The sequence below is a fragment of the Pteropus vampyrus genome, unplaced genomic scaffold (assembly GCF_000151845.1).
Source record: "Pteropus vampyrus isolate Shadow unplaced genomic scaffold, Pvam_2.0 Scaffold10, whole genome shotgun sequence".
NCBI classification, from domain to species: Eukaryota; Metazoa; Chordata; class Mammalia; order Chiroptera; family Pteropodidae; genus Pteropus; species Pteropus vampyrus.
Window position 1 is genome coordinate 6,408,102 of NW_011888791.1, and position 26,935 is coordinate 6,435,036.

The 26,935-nt window shown below is 31.2% G+C and overlaps 1 protein-coding gene across 1 annotated transcript in view; it reads left to right on the forward strand.

The window, feature by feature from the left end:
* The window catches only part of MDGA2 (MAM domain containing glycosylphosphatidylinositol anchor 2), an 815,380-nt gene that overhangs the window by 768,924 nt on the left and 19,521 nt on the right, over positions 1–26,935 (forward strand). The window contains exons 12-14 of the mRNA XM_023521599.1: positions 5,954–5,974; positions 13,951–14,106; positions 14,576–14,734. Of these exons, the coding sequence (XP_023377367.1) occupies positions 5,954–5,974; positions 13,951–14,106; positions 14,576–14,734 (336 nt within the window). The remainder of the gene's footprint in view (positions 1–5,953; positions 5,975–13,950; positions 14,107–14,575; positions 14,735–26,935) is intronic.

Sequence of the window (26,935 nt, forward strand, 5' to 3'; positions counted from 1 at the left end):
TTTTTTTAGGGTAGTTATTAGATTCATAGCTATAATGAGCAGAAGGTACAATGATTTCCTATATACTCTCTACTTCAACAATGCATAGCATTCCCAACATCAACATCCCCTACCAACATGATACATTTGTTAACAATTGATGAATCTACATTGACCCATTGTTATCAATCAAAGTCTATAGTTTACATTAGGTTCGCTCTTGGTGTTTTACATTCTGTGGGTTTGGGCAAATTTATAATTACATGTATGCACCATTATATCATCATGCAGGTTTTTATTGCCCTAAAAATCCTCTATGATCAGCTTACTCATCCTTCCCTCCCCACTAACCCCTGGTAACCACTGATCTTTTTACTGTCTCCATAGTTTTGCCTTTTCCAGAATGTCATACAATTGGAAGCATACAGTATGTAGCCTTTTCAGAATGGTTTATTTTACTTAGCAATATGCATTTAAGTTTCCTCTATGTCCTTTCATGGCTTGGTAGCGCATTTCTTTTTAGCACTAAATAATATCCCATAATCTGGTGGTAGCACAGTTTATTTATTCATTCATTTACTGAAGGACATTTTGGTTGCTTCTAAGTTTTGGCAATTGTGAATAAAACTGCTATAAACATCCATGTGCAGATTTTTGAGTGTATGAATATTTTCAGCTCCTTTGAGTAAATGCCATGCAGCACAATTGCTGAATTCTATAGTAAGAGTATATTTAGTTTTGTAAAAAGCCACCAAATTGTCCTCCAAAGTGTCCGTGCTATTTTGCATTCCCACCAATAGTGAATGAGAGTTCCTGTTTCTTCACCTCCTTGCCAGCATTTGCTCTTGTCAGTGTTCTGGATTTTGACCATTTTAATAGGTGTGTAGTGTATCTTAATATTGCTTTAATTTGTAATTCTTTGATGACATATAATGCGAAGCATCTTTTCTGTCAAAAAATAAGGCCCATTGTTTAATTGTTTTTGTTGTTGTTGTTCTCTTATTGTTAAATTTTAAAAGATCTTTATATATTTTGGTTAATAGTCCTTTATCAGTGTGTCTTTTGCAAATATTTTCTCTCATTCTGTGCTTGTCTTTTCATTCTCTTGATAATGTATTTAGTAGAGTGTATATTTTTAATTAAAAAAGTCCAGCTCATCAATCGTTTCTTTAATAGATTGTGGTTTTGGTGTTGTATCAAAAAAGTCATTGCCAAACCCAAAGGCTTCTAGATTTTTTCCTGTTACCTTCTAGGAGTTTTGTAGTTTATGGTTTCCATTTAGGTCTGTGATCCATTTTGAATTAAATGTTGTGAGGGTTTAATGTCCACAAGTAGATTCAATATTTTGCATGTGGCTGTCCAGTATTTAAGCACAATTTGTTGAAAAGACTATCTGCTCTATTGTATTGTCTTTGCGAAAGACCAGTTGACTATAAATGTGTTAAGTAAGAAGTAAACTTTTATTTCTCTAAGTCTTCAGATTGACTCTTAATATTAGATGAGATATTAAAACTGTGTTTAATTAGCCAAACTATTCCATAACTTTGTAATGATCTACAAACATCTAAAAAATGTCTCGCTTATTATAGAAACTTGAACTTTAATAAAATGTATTCATATAATATAAGTACTTTCTTATTTAATCGAATTTCAGAAAGCTGTTTTTCCACTTTGTTAAAACATAATAAGTATCTATGAATAAAATACTGGGAACACTATTTCATAATTATTTTGATTTCAGGCTGGACAGCAGCGTTGGTGGGAACAAGAGATTAAAATAAATGGAAATATTCAAAAAGGAGAATTAATTACATATAATTTGACTGAGCTAATTAAACCAGAGGCTTATGAAGTGCGACTAACTCCTCTCACCAAATTTGGTGAAGGAGATTCAACAATTCGTGTCATCAAATATAGTGGTAAGTAGACATTTATTTAAAAGTATTTATTTGAATATTAAACTATCTGGAATATGTAGGTTGCAACTATCTACCAAATTTAGACACAAACTAAAATTTAGCATATAGATTTTCTGGGTCACCAGCCAAGTGACCAAAAATCAAAAAACAAACACCCCAAACCCAAAAAACTTTATCATTATAAATTGAAATATTTGATTATAAATGTAGAGATATAGAATAATGTTTTACTTAACATTAAACCTATGCGATAATGTCAACAATGTCCTTCGACTTTCCATTTTGTGTTGTGATGCAATATTTCTGTATTTTATTTTTTTTAATTCTTGATGGCTTTAAAATTTATGTCATTAAGAAGTTAGTTAATATGATCAAATGGTTTTTTAATTTTTTTTAAATTAATGGACTTTATTTTTTAGAATAGTTTTACATTTATAGAAAACTGAGCAAAAAATATAGAGAACTCTCACATATGCCCTCTCTCCCAATGTATTTTCCTCCACTATTAACATCTTACGTCAACGTGGTACATTTGTTACAATTCATTAACATATTGACATTTTATTATTAAAGTAAATAGTTTACATCAAGATTTATTATTTATGGACTTTGGCAAGCGTGTAATGTTATCCACCATTACAGAAGCACACAGAATAGTTTCACTGCCCTAAAAATCCCGTGCTCCACCCATTTGTCTTTCCCCCACTTCAACCCTTAAAACCACTGATCTTTTTATTGTCTGCAGTTTTTTTCTTTTCCAGAATATTGTATAGTTAGAATCATACAGCATGTAGCCTTTTCGAACTGTCTTATTTCACTGAGCAGTACACACTTAAGGTGTTCTCATGTAGCTTAACAACTTACTTCTGTTTCTTGTTAAATAATATCCCATGATAGAATATATCACAGTTTGTTTATCCATTTACCTATTGAAGAACATCTTAGTTGATTTTTTTTTGGTTATTTTTTTTTCTTTTAGATTGCTAACTTTAAAAATAACTAAATATGTGTGTTTTTGAGTATGTTAGTGAGAGTTTGCTTTTATAAACTATATGCATTTAATACATCTTCATTACTTAAATGTCCTATTGAGCAAAAATTGAAACTAGTATAAAACTGTAAAAAAATTAAAACTTGGTCAAAAACTTTAAAAAATAGAAACAATAGAAATTAGATATACTTTTTCAATTTTATTTTTATTTGGGGTGACATTGCTTAGTAAAATTATATAGGTTTCAAGTGTACAATTCTATAATACATCTTCTATAAATTGCATTGTATATTCACCACTCAAAGTCAAATCTCCTTTCACCATATATTTGACCCCTTTTACCCTTTTCTATCTCCTCTTACCCCCTTTTCACCTGATATATTGTTTTACTGTATACTAAACAGATCAATATTTTATCAGTTGAAATTTATGTTCATTTTTCAGTAGAAATTTATATCAACGACTAGCTCCAGAATTGTAAAAATATTTTTCAGAGTTGAATGAATCAGTGGCATATATTTAATATTTGTTTCCTTAATTCACTGAAATATTTTTTTATCATTATCAGAGTTTGACTTAAAAAGATAATATGATGTGTTTTTTTTTTTTCAGTTGTAGGTCTCCATTCTGTTTGGCATTAAGAAAGAAACAGTAAATTCTGTCAAAAGTGAAAATAAAGGAAAATTATTAAAAACTTATCAGAGTTGCATTTTCATATAAAGCCACTTTTTTCACTCTCATCAGTCAGAGTGTATTGGGCATGATATATTCAATCTTCATCAAAAAATTAATATCTATAACATAGAGTAGAATATTCATAGACAATCAAGGAATTTAAAAGATTTAGAATAACTATATATCTTTTTTCTTGAATGTGGTCCTTTAAATATATATGTTTGCAAAAGCATTAGAGTCACTGCACATCTTTTCTTGAATGTGGTTCTTTAAAAATATATCTTTTTCATGTTAGTGATGTAAATATTATGAGAAATGATAATTGTTATTCTTTAATTACTTCCCTGATTTCATTGGACAGACAACTAGAAAACATTCAACTATATTTTTCTAAAGTTTTAGTTTTATATGTTTTATAAAATATTAATTATCTCTTCTTATCTTATGTTTATTCTCCCTGCCTCTAAGTTGTAAACCCTGTACCGTTTAATATAGAGGGATATTAGAAACTATGCATTGATATTTATTCCTTTCAAAGATGAATAAATTAGGACTTAGAAAGTTTCAGTGTCCTGTAGCGTTAAACAACTATGAAATGACAAACTCTAAGTAGAACTGGATAGATTCATTACAGAGGATTTATGCTTCTTTGCTAACTTTAGAAATTATCATGACTTTTTTTAGAGAGATAAAGGAAAACATTTTCATGAACTCAGTAGTTCTTATTGAAAAACCTGAGGCAACAAACTAAAATGAAAAACAAATCTAGAAAATAGATATTATGTTTAGTTTCAATTTTCTTTAATTATCTTTACATTCTTAGGCATACGTATTAAAATCATAAACATTTCAATTAAAAACTGATTTTATGTAACATAGATTTGGGTAAAGTATACTTTAGTGCTATATAGGCATTTATAAGAAATTATACATGCAAATTTGAAAGAAGAAAAATAAAGTCACTGCAATATTTAGAATTTAGAATGGCAAATTTTTTACAAGGATCATTGTGCTATTCATAGTGAATCTGGTGATGAAAAATATTGCAGAAGAAGACTTTAAAATTCATTCTGATCAGAAGTTACCTGTATTTGTGACATATTTTCTAAAATTAAATTATAATTCAAAGATGCTTATTTCTCCAAAAGAATACAAAAATAATTTTATAATTTCACATTATTTTAATTATGAAATAATTTTAATTTTTTCTAATTAATTTTTAAATTAAAATATACTGATATTTTGCAAAAAAAAGAAAATTATTTTTTCTCCACTTTAATGGAACTAATAAATGTATAGTCCCTTCTATATATTATTAATTTTATAATTTACAATGGGAAATGCGGAATCAGAAAAATAACTAAAGTAATGGGACTAGTCTGTCTTCTGTATGTAGGAATAGCAAAAATAATTGAGACTAACTCACTTGTTAAAATTAAACTCAATGTACTAATATATGAATCACATATGAATATGTTTTGTGCATGTGTATGTGTTATTGACTATCATAATTTTCTAGTAATGTCCAAGTTGGATGAACGGTTAACATCAGAGTAGACAAACTTTTGCAGGTTAGAATAACTGCCCATTGTAACCTTGGGCGACTACAACAATGGTTTTCTTCATTCATAATGGAATTTTCTTTCAGAGTGATAAATGCCTATTCAATATACAGATATCATTTGTCTCAGGTTAGATATATTTTTGTTGTTGCTTCAGTAAAATGTAAAGTATTCGTTCCTCTTCAGGTAGAAATCAATTGGCACTTGTATTACAAACACGATTAGTTTTTTAAGGTAAATATTCTTCTGGTGCACAAAACTGCAAATGTGTTGCCTAACATTTGAAAATGCTGTGTATGTGAGTATATGTGTGTGTTAATGTAATTAACAAAGCAAGATCAAATTGGCTATTTGTTTTAAGACACATATAATGACATGATATAAAGATTGCTTTATTTTCATATATATCATGTTATTTTCACCAAAAGTAGATAATGGCCAAAAAGCTAAAGTAGAATCTCTGTTGAGTAATTTCTTTCATTGTTAAAAGATCTAGATTATATATTGGCCTACTATCAGCTTCAGTTTTGATTTCTGGGTTTTGTTTAGGTTAAGATATAAAAGTTCAGCAACTCTATTCTTTGGAAAATGACAAACCCATGTGCAAGTTAGCATTGATTTTTTTGATACTTTGAGGCTGTTATTGCGGAGCTCCAAAGTCGATTCTATTCAATCCTCTAGAACAAAATGGATTGCAGATATAAAATTCAAAGGCCACAGTGGGGAAGATCATTAAGTTTTGTTAAAGAACTATGAGACACTGGTTAGACTTTTATTTATAAAAGACATTTAAGTTATGCTAACATTATTTTTTGCTTTTCTTGTAGCTCCTGTTAATCCTCATTTAAGTAAGTATATTTTTTCTTTCAAAATGGCACTGTATTTCACAATTAAAATAGAAAATACATAAACAAATATTATTTAACAACTATTCTTATTTGGTTTAAAATGAACTGCTTAGAAACAGTAAAACTGGCATTAAATGTGAATTTTAAATTTCAAAGATTATTAATATAAAGACAAATTATTTAATATTGATAATTGATTTTTATAAGTTTTTCTAAATATGGAGCCATTTACCACAGCATGCTTAACATTTGTGATTTGTATAACTATGAGTTTATTTTTTCTTTTGTGACATTACATACCATTTTTGTTGCAATTATTTTTCTTTAATTTTCATTTTTTTATTTCTATATTTCACTCATAAAAGACTATTATTACTTAGAAAGTTGGTATTTCAATGGTTTAATCAAAATTTTTCATAAATCACTATTCTATAGTCCAATCTTTTATGAAAGAGAAGATAATCTGGTCATCATTCTCTTGGTAATATTTCACATTAAAATTAAGGATTGATTTTTTTTCTCCTATTTTGTGTCTAGGAATATATTGTTCTTGGTTAATAAAAGAATAAAGAGCCTCTTTGCACTCTTGCTCCCATCCATCTAACATTCACAATTACCCATACTTAGGGAATAAACATTCAAGTCTTATTTCTTATTTTACTGTGTTTCCTTTTCTGCAATGGCCTTTTACTGACTATGTAACAAAGACAAAAAGATGTAATTTTTTTCTTGTGATATTTTCTACCAATGATCCTCTTTATTTCTGTATATCTAAATTATAATGCTGAATATTTTTATAGTTCTTTATTGTTTCCATATTGCTTTCATGAATAAAAGTTCATTTAGTCGTCACAATGACTCTTTAATGTGGATATTATTATCAATCCTTTGAGGTTCTTTTTCATATAAGGTTTAGTACAAACAAGTGTTCCTTCCTAAACATTCCCTATTTTTTTATTTTTTTCATATCCTCCAGTAGATTATAAAGTACATAAGAGCTAAATCTGTTTCTAATTTCTCCCTATATCTCACTATCTTTGTGTCTATCATAGCATTTCATGTTTAGCAGGCATTCAATGATTATTTGTTAAATAAACAAATAAATGACAACTTTAGGATGAATTAATTACATAAATCAGGTTCTCTGTGCCTTCTACCCTGGGCGCTATTGTTAGTTAATTACTATATTGATTATAATTCCTTTTAAGGTAAGATCTCTAACTGCGCACTCAGTAGAAATGTTTAAAAAGAGTTGCAGGAAGATTAAAATTAGATAGAGAAAAAAACTTACAAATTTTTCAATTCAGAAAAATTTTTGAGTATATTATTGTATATGGTGACCTTATGTAGTAGGTGCCCTGTATATCCCAGTGCTGCAGTCTACCCGATCACCTGCACTGTGTGCTCCAGGAGTGACCTTTGTGTGGGTTGTGTGTGCCCTCCTGTTGTAGTTGAGCCTTGATTTCTGTTGGCACATCAGTGGTGGAATTGATTCTCAGGATGACTGGCTGTGAGTACTGGCCACAGTCACAGTATATGAGCTGTTGTGTGTGGCTGATCCCACAGTGTGGGATTCACTCCAAACACCTCATGTGCTTGTTGAGACCATCCTCTGGGTGTGCCATCATGAAGCTAATCAGCTGGTACTCGGTTATGGTCTGATGCCAGTCGCCAAGTGTATTGGTTCTAGGGCCCCTTGGGAGGGGCACCTGTGAAGGCCAAGATCAGCTCCTGCTTATGAACAGTGTGGGCCTACCTGGTAGGACCTACAAAGCTATCTGCTGTTGGTCAAGTCCTGTGCTGAATCTGGAAGTATGTGGGAGAGACCAAGCAGTGAACCAAGGCTGGCTGCCATCATTACCGGGCCTGGGGAAGCTCAGCAAAAGGCAAAGGGCATCCTAAGGCCTGAGGCTGCTTGCTGGCTGCCAGAAGGCTCAGCAACTGAAAGAGCTTCAGGCAGTAGGTGAGTTGAGTTAGGCACGGTCCCAGGGAGTTGCCAGGGTAGGGTGAGTGATATTCACAAGGTTAGTGCAGATTCAGATTTGGCACCAGATTTGGAACCTGTGGCCATTCACATAAGTCTCAGATCATACCCGGGCCAGCCACTGCCTGCCTTAGGCCCACAGATCTCTGAGATTTGTTCAAGAAATACTGCAGCTTGGGTAGGGCTAGTTGCCCATGACTGAAAGTGTCTTTGGAGGTGTAAGAGTTGAGTCCTGTTGATTGCTGCTAAAGGAGCACCCTGCTGTGTGCAGGGTGGGGCTGGTTGCCAACCCAGAAAGTGCCTCCAAAGTGGTAGTTGGATGGGGTGGGGTCTCACGGAGCCTGCTCATATGCTGCACAGGAGATGGACTCAACACAGAGATAATGGTGGCTTTCCCTCCGGCTCTCACCTTGAAGCCATACAACTCAGTCTTTCCTTGTATGTCTCTTGTACCTCCCAAGCTGCTGTTCCTCTGCTGGAGCCCAGAGTGAGTGCCTGCGAGCCAGTGAGTCTTATGCATGAGCCCTTTAAGAGGATATCTGGTTTCCAGCAGCCTTCCATCTCATGAAGACAGTAGAATTCCAAGTGATTTTACAGCCAGATGTTGTAGAGACTCCTTTTCCCAGCACTGAAATCCTGGGCTGGAGAGCCCTGGTGTGGGGCTGGGGCCCCTCACTCCTCTGGGGTGGGAACCTCCACAGCTGTGATATCCCTCCCAAAGCTCAACATCCAGACCGTTTTGCATCTCTGCCCCTCCTTCCAGTCTCGGTGTGGCCTCTTCTTTATATTCTTAGTTATAGGAGTTCTGTTCAGCTAGTTTTCAGATGATTCTCCTGGTTGATTGTTCTACAATTTAGTTGTAATTTTAATGTGGTCATGGGAGGATGCAAGCAGTGCCATCTTGACCAGAACTTGTGTGTACCACTTATTATTTATCTAAATGTCAATTAATGGACACTTCGGTTGGTTCCATATCTTGGTTATTGTAAATGATGCTGCAATGGTATATGAACATTGGGATGCATATATGTTTTTGAATTATCATTTTAGATTTCTTCAAATAAATACTCAGAAGTGGTATTGCTAGGTCATAAGGTAGTTTTTTTGGGCGGGAAACTTTTATCCATAGTGGCTGCACCAATTTCCAATCTTACTAACAGTGCACAAGGGTCCTCTTTTCTTCACATCCTCACCAACATTTGTTTTTTGACTTATCGATAGCCATTCTGGCAGGTGCGAGGTGATATCTTTTAATTTGCATTTTTCTGATGATAGTGACCTTGACTTTTCATATGTCTATTGGCTATCTGTATGTCATCTTTGGAGAAACGTCTATTCAAGCCCTCTGCTAATTTTTTAATTGATTTTTTTTTTGGTTATTGGCGTTAAGTAAGTGGTTTTATTTTAGTATTTTAATACTTTATTTTTTAATTACAGTTGGCATTCAATATTATATTAGTTTCAGATGTACAAAATAGTAATTAGACATTTGTATAACTTACAAAGGGATCACTACAATAATCTAGAATACACATATGAGTTCTTCATAAGTATTAAATATTAACACTTTTTGTCAGACGTATCTTTGGCATATATCTTCTCCCCATCAATAAGTTGTCTTTTTCTTTGTTGATGGTTTCCTTTACTGTGCAAAAAAACTTTTTAGTTTGATGTAGTCCCATTTGTTTATTTTTTATCAAGAAGATGACTTCATAAATTATATAAATGTCTAACCACTATGCTGTGCACCTGAAACTAATATAAAATAATATGGAATGTCAACTGTAATTGAAAAAAACTGTATTAAATAAAAAAATAAAATAAAATAGTCAAACTCATAAGCAGAGAGTAAAATGGCTGTTGCCAGGAATAAGGAAATGGAAATAGGAAGATGTTGATCAAAGTTTAAAGACTTTCAGTTTTGTAAGATGAGTTAGTTCTAGAGATCTAATGTACAGCATGGTGACTATACTTAACAATACTGTATTGTATAATTGAAATTTGCCAATAGTGTAGATCTTAAGAATTCTCACCACAAAAAGAAAAGAAAAAAAAGAAATAATGTTAACTATGATACTGTGATATGTGGAGTGATAGATATATTGATTCACTTGATTGTGTTTATTATTTCAAAATGTACATGTATATCAAAACATCAAGTTGTTCACTTTGAATATATACAATTTTTTGTCAATTATACCTCAGTAAAGTTGAAAAAAATAAATGGAAAGGAGGGGTGGGGTAAGAGGACCATTGGACTAGAGGACTATCAATCATCAGGCTACTTATCTCTGAGTTTTGATTCTTTCTTCACCATATTGGAAAAGATTCAGAGAAATAAAACACAATTTTAGAGACCATTTTAGCAGAATATTTCAAATATATTTTTTTATTTCCATGTAGTCTCTGAAACTCTGCCAAAATCATGTTGTAATTAGAAATCTAGTGAAAAATTCAAAATCAAGTCAGCCTTCAGTTCCATATCTCTGAAAATCCTAGACTTTATTACTTTTTATTTTATAATATATTTTAATATTTAATATTATATTTATTTCAATGTTTTTAGAGGTGAATGTGTTTTTATTACTATCAAGATAGTCCTTATTCTGATAAACATAAAGTGTTTTTGCATATATCTATAATTATCTCATGTAAAATAACACGATAATCATAAAATTATGATTGTCCTAAATAGTGGGGCTTTTTTACATTTTACCTGCCAACTTTTCTTAAAATCTCTCTAGTAATAGATTTTTCACTGTAAAGATATATGTCCACTGAAACAATGAACTATTGAGATTACTTATATTTTTTTGTCCAATGTGAATTATGGTGGTCTTATATCTCCTTCAAATTTATTATAAACAACTGTTACATATAAAATAACCCAAATTATAAAAAATTTTAGTGATATCTAGTTATAGACCTATCTTATGTTTTCATAAGCTGTATTGTAGCTTAATTTTACTATGAGAAACTTAAATACTCCAAAAATTTGTTCTTTTTTTGAAGGCAATCTTTTTCTCTTTTTAAACAAGGCAAAATAAAATTACACAAAAGATATGTTTAAGTGGTATCATAAAATTTATTATACATAATTTAGAATAACATCTAAAAAGTAAGGTTTGGCAGATCTATAAATATAGGCTGAAATTCTCAATCTTTTTTTTTTTTTGACATTTTGTTTATCTATATATAATTAAGCAAATGAAAGCATTTGAAATCAAACATTTGCCTTATCATGACTCCTAAGTAGTACCTAAAAGAATCTCATATTGTGCCTAAAAGTCATCTATTCATGCATATAACTACATTTCTGTCACCAACATTAGATCTTCAATTGATAGCATCAAGAGGTCATGTCTTGTTTAGTACCAGATTTGTAGCATAAATATTTTATGTGGAATATTGTTTATCCCATAAATTTACTGATTTAGAAACCCCTAAATGCATATATATACTCTGTAAACCATCTCGCTCAAAATATACAATATAAATAAACACAAAGAGGTGCAGCATTTCTTTAATCTGAAAAAAAAAATAAGGCAAAACAAAAATTATTTCTTAAACCCAAAGGAAAGGTGTCTGTTTTATTTTTATTCCTTTATTTTTATTCCTTTTTCTTTCTTCCCTTTCTTCCTCCTTCCCTCCCTCCCTCTCTTCCTTCCTCCCTTCCTCCCTTCCTCCCTCTCTCCCTCCCTTACTCCCTTCCTTCCTTCCTTCCTTCCTTCCTTCCTTCCTTCCTTCCTTCCTTCCTTTATTCTTTCTCCTCCGTTTCTTCTTTTTTCTCTCTCTCTTTTTTTTTTTTTATTGTGATGAAAACAGTTAACATGAGATCTGCCTTCTTTATGCATTTTTAAACGTACTTTTAACCACAGGGACAATGTTGTACAATGTAGTACTTTTAACCATAGGGACAATGTTGTACAGCAGATCTCTAGAACTGACTCATCTTCCATAAATGAAAATTTATACTTTTTGACGAATATCTCCCCATTTCCATCTCTCCTCAGTCTCTAAAAACCTCTATTCTACTCTTTGCTCTATATATTTGACTTCTATTATATTCCACATATAAGCGATATCATGCAGTTTTGTTTTTCTTTCTGTGTCTGACTTTTTCACTTAGTATAATGTCCTCCAGGGTCATCCATATTGTTGCAAGTGGTGGGGTAACCTTAATTTTTAAGACTTAATAATATCTCATTGTATATATCTGCCACAATTTCTTTATCCATTCATCCATCAACGGACACTTAGGTTGTTTCCATATCTTGGCTACTGTGAATAATACTGCAGTGAACATGGGAGTGCATATCTCTTTGAGGTACTGATTTCATTTCATTTGGATATATACTCATAAGACAGATTGTTGGATCATGTCGTTCTAGATTTAGTTTTTTTGGGTAATCTCCATGCCATTTTCATAATAGATGTATTGATTTACATTTCCACCAATCATGAACAAGTACCATACTCTTGATTACTGTAGCTTTGTAATACTTTTTAAAATGAGTAAGTGTGATGCCTCTAGCTTTGTTCTTGCTCATAATTGTGTTGGAAATTTTGGTTCTTTTGGGGTTTCACATGAATTTTAGGAATGTTTTTTGTATTTCTATATAAAAAAATGCCATTGCTATTTTTATAGGGATTGCATTGAATTCATAGATCACTTTGGGTAATATGAACACTTTAACAGTATTAATTCTTCCAATTCAAGAACTTGGGATATCTTGTCTTTTATTTGTGTCTTCTTTAATTTTTTTAATCAATGTTTTATAGTTTTTTATGTGTCTTTCATCTCTTTGGTTAAGTTCATTCCTAAGCATTTTATTATTTTTATGTTATTGTAAATGGGGTAGTTTTTGTTTTTTTATCTCACTTTCAGATAGTTCATTGTTAGTATGTAGAAACAGAAAGATTAATTCAGGGGCATGATCCCAGTTTCAAGGACTTTACTACTAAAGATATCTGATAAGTCTAACCAGTTGCAGGTGGGATGGGGTGGGAGTCTCTGTTCTTTAAAACTTTATATCTCTATGAGTTCCAGGGAATCTGTACTCAGTTTTGACTTTATTATTAACTAGCTGAACTTAGCCAAAGTTTCCTCCTTGTGAGCCTCACAAATTAGTATTACTGTGATTTTTCATAGAGTTGTAATGAGTTTGAACAAAATAATATAAACTATGTTTAAATTTTATTAGTTAAGGATCTTTGTGGGCATTATCATCTCCTTTATTTGCTCCTATATCTAAAGCAAGGTATATCCCAGTAAGAAAACCCTCTGATACCTAGAAACATCACTACCACCCTCATTTCAAGGACAGTTGAAGCAAGCTCTCTCTGAACTTGTTGGGTCTGAAATCCACATGTGACAGGCATCTAAAAAAATCTGTCTTTCCATCAGGTCTTCATACAGTCTTCATTATTTCATCTCTAGTGAATTTCAAACACCTGGCAAATTTATATTCACATAAAGTATGAAAGATAGCTGCTTTTTAAAATAATTTGCCATTAGCTACCCCTAAGTAAACTTCCATTTGTGCAAATGGGCATCTCTAGACATGATGTGAAAAATTATAACCTCAAGGAATACAGCTTTAACATGCTGTCAGATAAATTAATAAAGATCATTTTCTAACTGACATTTTAGTTTGGATTGTTCCTATACTAAAAAGTGAAAGTTGAGAAAATTCTTCAGCCATAATCCAAAGTTGAATTATATTCGTTAATTTCAGTTATCTGAATATTTCAGAGGGAAATGGCTTGGTTTAAATTATTAAACATGAGACAGTTTATGTATCAATATTACTTTTCTTTTTTATTAAAATGAAATCATTTTACATTTAGTCATACTCTTGTGTTCAGTTATGGCTCTGCTGCCATTATTGTAATCTTATATTGCCATATAATGTTTTAAATTTCTCCTATAGGAATGTTGCAATGTTTGTATTTTATTAATATTAATCACTTTAATTAAATTTTTTAACAGGAGAATTTCATTGTGGATTTGAAGATGGTAACATTTGTTTGTTCACCCAAGATGATACAGATAATTTTGACTGGACAAAGCAAAGTACTGCAACGAGAAATACAAAATATACTCCAAACACAGGACCGAATGCTGACCGTAGTGGCTCCAAAGAAGGTATGAGGGTATGAAATGTTGTGTTCATAACAATCATATGCCAGCCTTGGAATGTTAGAAATGCCATTAATATGAAATGCAAGGGACTACTTAGCTATAGATTTGAAAATTGTGAAATAAAACATTAAAATTTTATTGCAGTATTAATAATTCAGATATTTCCGAAGTCTGTAGACAGTTTTCTCTCAGAATTTGCTGACAGATATAGTTGAGAGACTGGGATTTTTTTTTTTTTTGAAAATTTGTCTAAAATTCTAATTTTGTCTTGTTTCTATGCATTCTAAACAATGTTATCTTTAATTATGTAGATTATTTACTCTTTATATTATATCATGCATATACAGGTTTTATAAATGAGATAAAATCTTATCAATCTGTACTTGTATGAATACTCTAAAACTTCTCAGTGATTTCCAATTTCATATTACCTAACAATAATGTTTAATCATTTTATTTTGTCTTTTTTAAGGTTTTTATATGTACATTGAGACATCTCGACCAAGATTGGAAGGCGAAAAGGCTCGACTTCTCAGCCCAGTTTTTAGCATAGCTCCAAAAAACCCTTATGGACCCTCGAACACTGCATATTGTTTCAGCTTCTTTTATCACATGTATGGACAACATATAGGTGAGGTGGCAAGAATTACTATTATTTTTTTCTCAAGTATATCATACCTAAGAAGAAAAATGTTCACAAACACACGTTAAATCAATTTTAGTCAAAGAATATCATTATTGACTTAAATGACTTATCTATAAATTGCAAAATAAGATGCTAACAATGTTCCCCTGTCATGTCCTAACTTCTCAAATTTAGATTAGAATTTGAAATTTTGGAGTATTATCTACCTATTTTGGAATCTTAAATCAGACCATTAATGGAATAAATTCTTAATGAGATGTTCTTGTGGAATTTAATAAAGTATAGTTTACACTGATTCTTTTCAAAGAAAATTGCTTGCATTATCACTCAATGTGTATTAATGATCATGAAAATGAGTACTGTCATATTTAGAAGACAGTACTTTTAGCACCATTTATACATTTTGAATATTGGTATATTTTTTTCTTGTTATAAAGTATGCCTAATATATCTAGTAAGATTTGAGAATATCCTATGTCCTAAAGAGTATATGAAGATGAACAGACTCTCTGCTCTTAGAGATTTTGAATAATAATGGAAGCTAAAATGAGTAATAGAATACCACATAACCTTGAGAAAGAACCTAGCAAAACTGTGGTGGGGGATGGGGAAGTCATACAGGTCTACAATTCTTTAAAGTGTGATTCTAAAATAAAATAATAATAATAATAATAATAACATTGCACACAGTTTTTGAAAAATTATTGACAGTTCATGCCAGCTTGCTCTACATGTGTTAGAATATATGACCTGAACTTGTATTTTTATTTATGTCGTCTGTATTTATCCAAATGAGTGTGAACATTTATACTATTTGTGGTAAAAATATTACTGTTTAATTATGGATTCTGTTCCAGATTTCTCCAGGAGATGTCACATAATATGCAAGATATACGCTATTTCAGCTTTCTAATATAAGACAAAATTCTGAATAAGGGAGCATATCCAGCTCCACAGAGCTTGGATGAGGGATTATGGATCTGTATCTTAAATAGTATCTTAAATAGTTAAATAATAAGGCAATGCTTTGGGACAAAAGATAACCTTTCTTTGTAAAAGAAGGATATCTTTTCAGTACAGAGATGAGCACAGTGAAGATTAAGGCACTGGTAATGAGGAAGTAAAATGTGAGAAATTAGGATGGCATTAAATGTTTTGATATAAATTAATAAAACAAATACAGAAATATATTTTATAAACTAATAAAATTGCACATATGATATATGCCAGCTACGGTACTAAGTGAAGTAATCCTCTTGATAATTTTTTTAAAATGAGTATCACTATCCATCTTTTACAGTAGAGAAAACTGAACCTTGGAGAGTTTGTATAAATTGCAAACAACTGAGATTCAAACTCAGGGCCAGTACTATTAACCAGTATTTTTCACAGTGGAGCAATAGATGACAAGTGTATCAGGGTAGCTCTGTGCAGCAAAAAGTACCCGCAATATGAAGGCAGAAAATCTAGGCTGGAACTTAGCTGTAGCAATTTAAAGAATTTAGAGAAGTCACTTAACATGTTTAGATCTTAGTCTGCTCATCTGTAAAAAAGGAATATTAATTCCTATTTTAGAAATTAGCTGTTCGAGTTAAATGGATAATATATATATATAACCTTCTATCAGGTGGTAGACACAATTTTAGATTACTTTGAATCTCAAGTAGCAATAATAGTAATAATAAAGCAATAGTTAAAGTACTCATTGTGGACAAAAATGCTATTTCTAGCACATCATGAATTATTTTTTTTAATTTTCACAATAAACATTTGTGCTCATTAAAATCATTCTGTTTCATAGATAGTAAAACTGAAATACAGAAAATTTTAATTACCAGGCCCATCAAACTGAGCCAATAAGTCGTAAAGCCATAAAATCAATCTAAGAAGGTGGACACAGAGTTTTCCTGCTTCACCACTCTACAGGGAGACTTGTTGGAGTGTTATAAAAGCTTAGCTAATTTAGTAGTCAGGGGGAGATATTACAGATTTTGTATAGACAAAAAGCATGATGAGATCTTTGATTTGAGAAAATAAACCTTATAGAAGTGAGTAAAATCATCAAGAAACAGAACATAAACTGGAAAAGCAGTTAGAAAGCCATGAGAACAGTCATTGGTTCACTGTGGCCTTAACCATGAAAAAAAAAATCTCCACACAATTGCCAAACTATCTTATTTATTGTGAGATAACTATCTTATCACAAAAGAAGGATTAGCTCAATTTTTCCCTTTAGTTGTATATTTTACTTACTCTCTATTTTGATTATGTTCATGAACTCTCTCTCTTCTAATTTACCTTGAAATGGGAATATTTTGTTTCTTTTTAAGTAAATAATTCCAAGGTCAATATTTTTAATTCTTTTAATAACTAAAATATGTACTTACTTTATGTATAAAGTTGGCTTCCTCTCAAAATTTTTACATATTTATACTGAGTCCCAAGGTCATTTTAATATATTTTTAACACAGGTGTTATTCTTATCCTGTTTATTGTCAGTGGATGTCCACTTGACTTTTGCTAGTTTTATTATGATTGTTTCAGGGAAAAGGCAGGTCTTCCTTTCTTCCTATTCTCATTTACCACTTTGAACCCTGTGCCATTTCTCTGTTTCAGATGGTTGAAGGTTAAAGGTATCATATCACTCGGGTCCCTTTCATTGGGATATAATCATGCTCTTTACTAAAATCTAGGCAAAAATATCTGCTTCAGATATTGACTAATTAATTAGGACTAGATGAGTGACTTCATTAGGGAGATGCTGCCTGTCACTGAAACCTTGCCTTTTTATAAATATTTTTCTGACACTCATTCATCTGTAAACCTAGGGCATTTATAGTCACTGGTTTTACCAATTAAATTATCAGTTTGATTGATTCTTTTGGAAATCCAGATTCACAAACGATTTGTCCTGGATTTCTAATAACCTAATTGTAGTTGCTACTTGGGTAAACGTAAATAATTCTTGCTGTTTAAATGTGATAAATAGATTACTGTATACCATTGAGAAGAGTCACATTTTTTTAAATAATATAAAAATGGATGTTCAGTTATGTGTTACTTAGAAAAAAGATTCCTCTCTGAAATAAAGTCAAATATTTTGTATTACTTATTTATTTCTGTGTAACAAATTTCTCCAAAATTTTGTGACTTAAAGCGACAGACAGACAAACTACCAGGCAAATCTGCAGTCTAATTTGAAGACTTGACTGGGGGAGGATACACTTCGAAGCCCACTCACCTAATTTTTGGCAGGCCTCATTTCTTCACCAGTGTTGGACTATAGATATTGATTTCTTGTTGGCTTTTGGTCAGAGGTCCCTCTCAATTCCTTCTCATGTTGACATGGCAGCCAGAATTGTCTCATGACATGGCTGCAGGCTTCCTCCAAAGCAAGCAATCCACAAGAGAGAGAAAACATATACCCAAGACTTTAACCTAATCTCTGAAATGACAAACTATAACTTCTACTTTATTTTGTTGATCATAACTGAGTTGGTAATTCCATCTCTTAGTTGAGGAGAAAATTATGCAAGCATGTTAATACTAGGAGGTTGAAATCATTGGGGAAGCATCTAGTCTGCCACACTGGGACAATTTATTTTTGGTTAAATGTTTCATCAAAACTAATTGAAGAAAAAATTAATGAAAGCCATAATATGTTGTCCTTATAGAATTTATATGTATATGTATATAATACCTGTATGTATGTATATACTATCTGGCTATTGACAATCATAAAAGATTATTTAGCAATTCTATAGTTACAAGTAGGCATTTTGATTCTTGATCAGTCAGCTGAATTTCTAATGTTTTTGCAAAGAAATTCAACTTCATATGAGGCTAATGGATATAACCAAAGTTTATTAAAAATCAGTAAAATACGTACTTCATTTATTTCTACAAAGAAGAAAGTGAAATATAAGCATCGTATCATACCGAGAAATTAAAGAGAAAAATAAAAAGATACTTATGAATATAACCATCGAACTTGATAAAATGATTCAATAACGTTGTGGCTCTAGAAAGCTAATTATATTGTGCAACTAATAGGAGGCAAGGAAAAGGATTCCTTTAATGAAGCCTACTCTCATAAATCTTGGGGGTGAGAAAGAAGTGATATATAGGTGTGTGGTTGCAAAGGGCCTATTTTAAGAGGAATATGAGTCAATAAAAAGTGTAAATTTAAAGATACAAAAACCAAAGGGAAGCACATTTTTTTGAAGAGATGGGAATTATGAATGTTGCTAGAGGAATTAACTGTGAAGAGGGAAACGAGTGCCCCTTCCACTGAGGTGAGAGGTAAAAATGTGGCAAACAACCAGAAATTTGCCTTCCTAACAGTCTCTGTTTTCTCTGGAAAGTAAATGCAAAGGTTATATTTTCAATGAGTAGACCATTTTAGGAAATTAGTAAATGGAAGCAGAAAATGATGAGCGATAGAGAATTGGAGAGGTTGGAGACTGAGACATCAGTCAGCCTTTTGAAATGTATTTTAGGATGCAATGCTCACTGACTCCCCATCACTTTTTGAATATATTACTGAATTGCCCTGCTGACTTTTTGCTGTCTCTTTAGTCCATAGTTTCTGGGGTAAATATCATTCTATAAAACCAGTAACATAAAGACCTCAGGGATATATGCCTGTCTGGCTTCTCCTTGGACAGCTTGATAGTCTACTTCAGCCATACATGAAGTTCCCTAAATCTAGCTGTATTGTATCTGTGACCTCTTCATAGGTTCTGCCTTTGTGTGTTAATCTGTATGCCTGAGGAGAGCAGAAGCAATATCTCTCCTCATCTCATGATGCCCTGCAAATGTAAATATCTATTTGTCCACCTATATTTATAAAGTAAAGGAACATTTTTAAATTGTGATAGAATAAGCTTCTGAGAGTGCTTAGAAGAATAACAAAACAAAGGAATTGAAAGTATGTATTTTAGATTGGAAACAGAATGTGGTTTCACCAAGACCCTATAGATAGGTTGGAGAAAAAAACAAATGGAAGTTTATCATTGACTTAACTTAAATTTGAATCTAAGTGCTTTGGCAGCCAAAGCTAGAAGAAAGCAAAATTGTCAAATATTTCTTAACAATTAATTCAAAGGGAAAGTTATCTTTATGAAACTACTCTTAGTAATATAATAGGCAATATCTTCACTTAATACTTTTAGAAAAATATAAAACTTGTTCAATAAAAATTTTATATATTGATAGACCATAATATGTTAGAGAATAAAATTTGTGTTTTGAGCTGAAATATTATGGTCCAGGTATGTCATTGTATTATGATCTAATGAAATGTAGAAATAGAATTTAATAAATCTGTAATTAACCTCTAATTACATTTCTCTTAATAAGATATCTTAGGCTACCTTTAGCAAGAGTTGGATTGAAGCTTTCTCAGTGATGCCTTTCAAAGATTTTAAACTGGAGACTTGAACATTTTTATACAAGGTATAGAGAAGGGAAAGGTGCAATATTTTACATGGTTTTAGGAATATGATTTTTATTCTTACTTTGGTCAAAGACCATATTTCTTCTTATTAGAGTTTAAAAATTCATATTCTTGTTTATATCTCAAATATGACTCTCAAATAAGAAATCTGTTTTTACCCTTGAGTTAGGTACTGTCTGAGAGACAGTTTGAGTCTAAAAGAAATCTTAGGATAAGATGCTATTATTTTAGAGCCTTGACTATGTTGACTATAGAAGAATATCAGCAGAATAAATATGTAATTTTGAGATATTTGCATTCTAGTAAATTCTCAGAATTAAGTTCCTTGCAAAAGACAATCCCAAGATAGCTGAGGGAATCGATAAGGTTATTTAGTATTCTCCATTTAAATATTAGAAAATAGCTACCAAACCATGGGCTATTTGATAATAGTTGATATTGTCACTCTTTCTGTTAAGAATTAGTCAATTCTAGCAGTGAAGTCCTGTTTTTAATATTGATAATTCCAGTGTCATCAGTGTGAAAATAATGTTAAAGGTGGGAGTCAACAATTTAACATTATTTTTGAATTAAGATGTATATTTTAAAGAGGGTTGGAAAGAATGTAGCCATGATTTATTAACACTTATAAATATGTTTAAAGACACTTATGAAAGATTCTCTAATAGCATCATATGAAATATCTAGTTAATTTGTTTTTTGGTCTCTGGTTTTGAACCACCAAATACCCTAAAATTTATTTTCCTTATATTTAATTATTCATTGATGATGGGTCCTTAGACAATGTATAGTAGAAGTTAGGATATTTAAACAAAATTAATGATATGACTGAGACAGGCTGGTGTTCCAAATATATATCTCATTTTCAGCTTAATTAATAAACAATATTATTTTGTCAATTGAATTAATGGTAAGCAAATGGGTTAATTGACTTTGTTTCTCACCCAGTATACCAAATTTTTTAAACTAACGTTATCAAAAATACATATTTTTTGTGATGAATGTTTTTCCCTTAAGTCTTGAATTCACTCATTTTTGTTCAATTGGATAAATTGCATGTGCTATGTGCCCAGTGGTGTTTAGGGCTCTATGGAGAATAAAAGAGAATTATGATAAAAGGTTCTTATTTATTAAATAGTTTATCATCTATTTGGAGTAATAAATTACTGAATAAAATAAAAGTCAGAAAGTAATATACATCAAAATGCATGGCAAGCCAATACAAAGGATCAAGAAGGGTGAGAACATTGAGAACAGCAAAGTTAAAATAAAGTTTCTGTAGAAGAGAATAAATGTAAACCATTCTCCAAAAGAGGTAAGGAGTAAGCAGGAGACAACAGATAGAGAATGTGAGAAAAGAAGCAGGCATGGTATGGGAATGGAGATTACTGTTCTTACAGAGCGGCAGAACCAGTGATAAGGTCTGCCTAAGAGATCTGACATATATCAGAGAAATAGCTTGATGAAAGCTATATTAGAAAAATTCATCTCTATACTAATGTGGAGATTCAACTGCATGTAAGAAGGCATCGTCTAGGAAGACTGGAAAAATGAACTGACATTTTTTTTTTATTTAAGATATCATTGCAGTTATATGTTGAAAAAATGACAATGGATGAATGAATATGGTTATTACTATTCAAGCAGAAAATAATGATTTTATAATTTCCTCTTTTTGTCTGTGTATACGAAACAAATGATGCTAACAATTACCTGTTACTATACATAGCTCTTTCCTGGAGCTAGATGATTTTGACGCATCCTCATCTTTCATGAAATGTGGAACTCAAATTAATGAGTCTGTATTACTGATTAGAATAAAAACGTGATTTATATATAAGTGATCCCCAGGCCTTGGAGTAAGCTAAATTAGAAATTAATTTATATGGACTTGGAGTTTCAAGTATCTATAGGAAACATGTATACATTTTAGGACATTTATTTAAATTACTTATATAAAACATATAAAATACATGTTTATAGTAAATAATTAAAAATAAAATTATGTTAAGAACTTAACAAAAGAAATCAACTAGGTAATATAATTATAAATAATATTTATGCACATTATATTTTACACAATAGTTTATATGAAATAATATTAAAATAAGGATCATGTTAGTGCATAATGCCATGAATAACCCCCAAACTTTGCTCACTGCTCATGAGATAATGTAGCATTTAGGTCATTTAGCTTTTCTGATTATAAGCATGAGATGAGCAATGCATGAGATGAGCAAAGTCTTCTCTAGCTCTTAACATCTGACTCTTAAGGACTGGTGATCAAAAAAGATGAAAATTAGCAAACTAAGGAGAGAAAAAAAGACAGTTAAGTTTTTCTTAACTTCAAACTTGTGTCATGGAACTACATAGCATTTCAAAATCTTTGGGGAGGATTAAATTCATACCTATTGATATCTGGTGCCTACTAAAGCATAAACCCAGTGCCTCTGAGGATTTAAAATTACTTTTAAAGGGTATTAACACAATCCATCATATTCACTTTGAAATTTTCTTACTATAATGACCTGCTGAATCAGCTTTGCTAAATCTAACTTCCCTTAAATCACTTTATTCTGTTTCACAAGTTCTAATTTTGATGACCAAGATGATCGGAATATAAGTTTATATAACTTTTGGCACTGAATTCTCTTTTATAAACTTAAAAACTGGAAACTTGCTTGGAAAAAGAATCTTTCAAAATCATTAGTTTATTGATATTGCTTTTGTCATCATCTTTTAAACAGACCATAAAATCAATAGCTTGTATTCATTTATTTGAATAATAGAATATAATTAACATCACGTAAGAATAAGCATTAAATTATAATGTATTTGGAAGAAACTATTTCAATCAGCTACACTTCTATTGCCTTTTTCTCATAAAACAATATTTTAAAATAAAATCTAGCCACAACTGAATAGCTCATATAATCTATTCAAAAACTAATTCAAAATTTGCAATTCAGAGCTAGCTTTTTTAGACCTAGGACAAATATTTTTCACATAGTATACATTTAATAAATATAAATTGAAATAATTCAAGTTTGAATTATATTACAGATATAAAAAATGTTAATTTAAAAATGTAAACATGTTCACAGGCAAAATATATTTCCTAAGAAAAAATATATTCAATATTGATATAATAACATTGTTATTAATATAACAATGGTAAATCATATATGCTAATATGTGTTTCATTAAAGCATGTATCTATTACTTTAAGTAAATTCTGGAAGACACATAATAACACCATTTTGTTAGTCTAAATACAACCAATAGTTCTAAAAAGTATTATCTTTTTATTAACATTTAATAAAAATTACCATGTATTGATTTGATGACAAAATTGATTCCTGTCACTTCAATCAAAATATCAGCTCTTGCTACTCAAGAGAAATAAGACTTCCATATAATCATAATTCATTGACTACCATCTATTTATATTTGCGCCTCACAATTATTGAAGCATCTGCTGGTAATTTTTGTATGGAATAACTTGAAATGAATTGGTAGCTTAAAGAGAGCATCCTTCATTCACTAAATACAAGCTATTGAAAGACTTCCGCTAGGTAGAGAAGCTAAAGGGCTACATTTTTTTTTTAAGGGCTACATTTAAAACATACAAAAAAGAAAAAGATAACTGACACTTTCCTTTCTGAAAAAACAGTAAAGTATAATGAGAAATTAGTAGAGAATCTCACAACACAATTGGTTACCACTAATACAGCCATTGGCTGTAGTAGACACAGACTATGGAGTGGAAGAGAGACCTTTTCCTATTTAATTCACACACAGACTATTTCTTCAAATAATTTTTGAAAGGTATATGCTACATAACACGTACCATAATAGGTCTGTGACACCTAATAGGTTCAAAAAATATTTATTTAGCATTTAATACAAAATTTATTATTTATTTGGGCTTGATTTTTTAAGAATCCTTCTTTGTTATATAGTACTGTCCAAAAACATAATACATTTGTATCACAAAGAAATATGTTCTCTAGTGGCCTTTCCTTTGGGCACATGGTTGCCTTTCTGATGTATAATGTACCAGCACCAATGAACAAGAAAAACTGAGCCACACTGAGTATATAAAAAAGGAAAACAGAAGGATGGATTCAGAAATCCACTCCCTGCCACAAAGGCTTATTGAGCACATTGGGAAAATCCCAGAAAGTTAAACTCTTATATTGCCCAAAGGCATAAATATTTTTTCACTATTCTTAGATTGTTGAATCTTGATGTTGTAAAACCTCAGTTAACTTGCCAGTAGTTTTAGATCTTAGAGGAGGAGCTAACAAAATCCAACCCATTCTGTGCACAGAGAAGAAGCTCCATTGGTGATTTTAGAAAAAAAACGTCACAGGATTATTTAGCATTGTATAGGATATTTAAGGATGAATAAAGTGAAAGAAAATGAGAAAGAGAAAGAAACACACTAATGATTCCACATTATAAAACAAGGCTAATAAGCACATAGTAAAAGAGGCACATATTGTTGAAAAACTTGCTGAAAATTCAGGTGAAAATAAAACTCGTATAGTATATATGCTTTATATTTTCAATAAAATACATAAGAATATAAACTTCATGAAACAATAAAAGATAAGGATGATACAATAATGGATCAAGAAAAAGAAGGAACTGGATAAAAGACTGAAATAAAGGGGAGCTTGATGAGATCAGAAAAAAATGTAATGTCATGAATAATACAATAGCCAAATAAAGATGACATTAGAAACAAAATAACAGAATCTACACTATGGAAAATAAAATCAGTACTATAGAGGACTAGCCGGAGATTATTTCTCATATTAAAGGAGAAAAAGATAGAAAATAATAGATTCTGAAGCAAAAAGTAAAAACACAACATAGAAAGATAAAATACAAAAGAAAAATGGAGAACTTTATATGTAAATATATATGCATTATTCTTAAATTCAATACTAACAACTTGAATCTACCTTAATAAGAAAGTAGTAGTCCATTACCAAGTCAAAGTTATTCCGGAATGTCTTAATAGATAATAATAAAACCCAAAGAATATGTATGAGACGTAATGTGCAGGTTACATACTTTAACTCATTTTAATTCTCCTAAAAAGCTTACTAGTTACTGTTATTATCATCATTTAACCTGATGAGGAAATTGAGACAGAGAGATTAAGTAAGAGACCAAGTCAAGGTCATCCAGCTAGTAAGCAATAGCTGTGATGTGAAGAATGCATTTGTTTGTTGTTTAAAAAGTGAGTATCTGTTTTTATGAATTTGTGTGTAATATGAATATGTGTGGTCTTATGTATACAGGATTAGACAAAATGGCACTAAAAATCTGAAAGATAAACTACTCTATACCATATAACTGTACATTTGTAGACATACATTAAAAAAAGAAACTGAAGCAACATACACCAAAATATTAAGAAAGCTACCTTTGAGTGATCAATTTAATAGTGATTGATTTTTATATTATCTTTTCTGCTTTTCAGAAGGGATGAAATCTACATAATCTGCATATAAATATCTAAATAATAACATAATTATCTGTAAAAGTTATCAAAATGAGGGTATCTTAAAGCCATACAGTAGTAACTGGTTCCAGATAAGTTCAACTTCAATAAACAAGTATTAAAATGGGAAAAATATATTAGGTAACTATTTTCATAAAAAAGAAAAGAGGCAGAGGAAGACAGAACTTATCTGGAACCAGTTACTACTAATGACGAGATCTCCATAGGAGTCCAGTTTTTTGCCTTAGGACAATTTCCCAGCCCTGTGCGGGGGCCAGGAAATTCAGGCAGAGTGTGGATATCCCAGAGTTCAGAAAGCAGAGATCAGAGTGCTGGGTAGCTGAAGTAGAATCTGTAAATCAGGGTAACAGAAAGAAGGGAGTTCTGCAGGACTGATTCTAGAAGTCCATATGGGGTTTCCCGTGAATATTTGCCCAAAGGCTATTCTGTACTCCTGGAAGACTAAAAAAATCCAAGGCTTACGATATATCAACATAGCAGCTTTCATGGTGTTGACAGCAGAACAGAGATGGGGAGATTCAAGAGTCCTGACAGAAGAACAGTAGAGAATATTGACACTTAAACCATTTTAGAATGAAGAGACCTCGTAAATGCCCCTGGCAACATGAAGAAAAGTCAGAAGGCTCTTCCTTAGTGGTTAGAGTTATGCCCTGTAGAAATGTTCTCTAATGGGAATAATAGGAAGTACTTAGGATTGTTGAGAGGATTACTACTTCATCTGAAGTAAGTGTTTTAACACAGATTATATTAATATTATCATCATCATTTCTATTATTACTATGTGCAGGACATGAAACTGTTGAAAGACGTATATCAAGTCATGAGACAAAGCTATTTTTTTATATTCAAATGATGCTTTTATAATAAAATAAGAGTTGGATGAAGTAAACTGAAAAAGAGATGTTAACTATTAAGACAAAACAATTAGAATCAGACTTTGAGCAGATCACTAAGTACATGATTATATACTATGTTAGCTTCCTATTGCCACTGAAACAAGTAAGTTACCACAAACTTTATGGCTTAAAACAACACAAATTTGTTACCTTACAGTTTTAGAGGACAGAAATTCAAAATGAGTATAATGAAGTGAAAATCAAGGTGTTAGCAGGGCTGGTTCCTTCTCTAGGAAAGAACCCATGTCCTTGTCTTCTCTAGCTTTTAGAGGTTGCTTATATTCCACTTACGG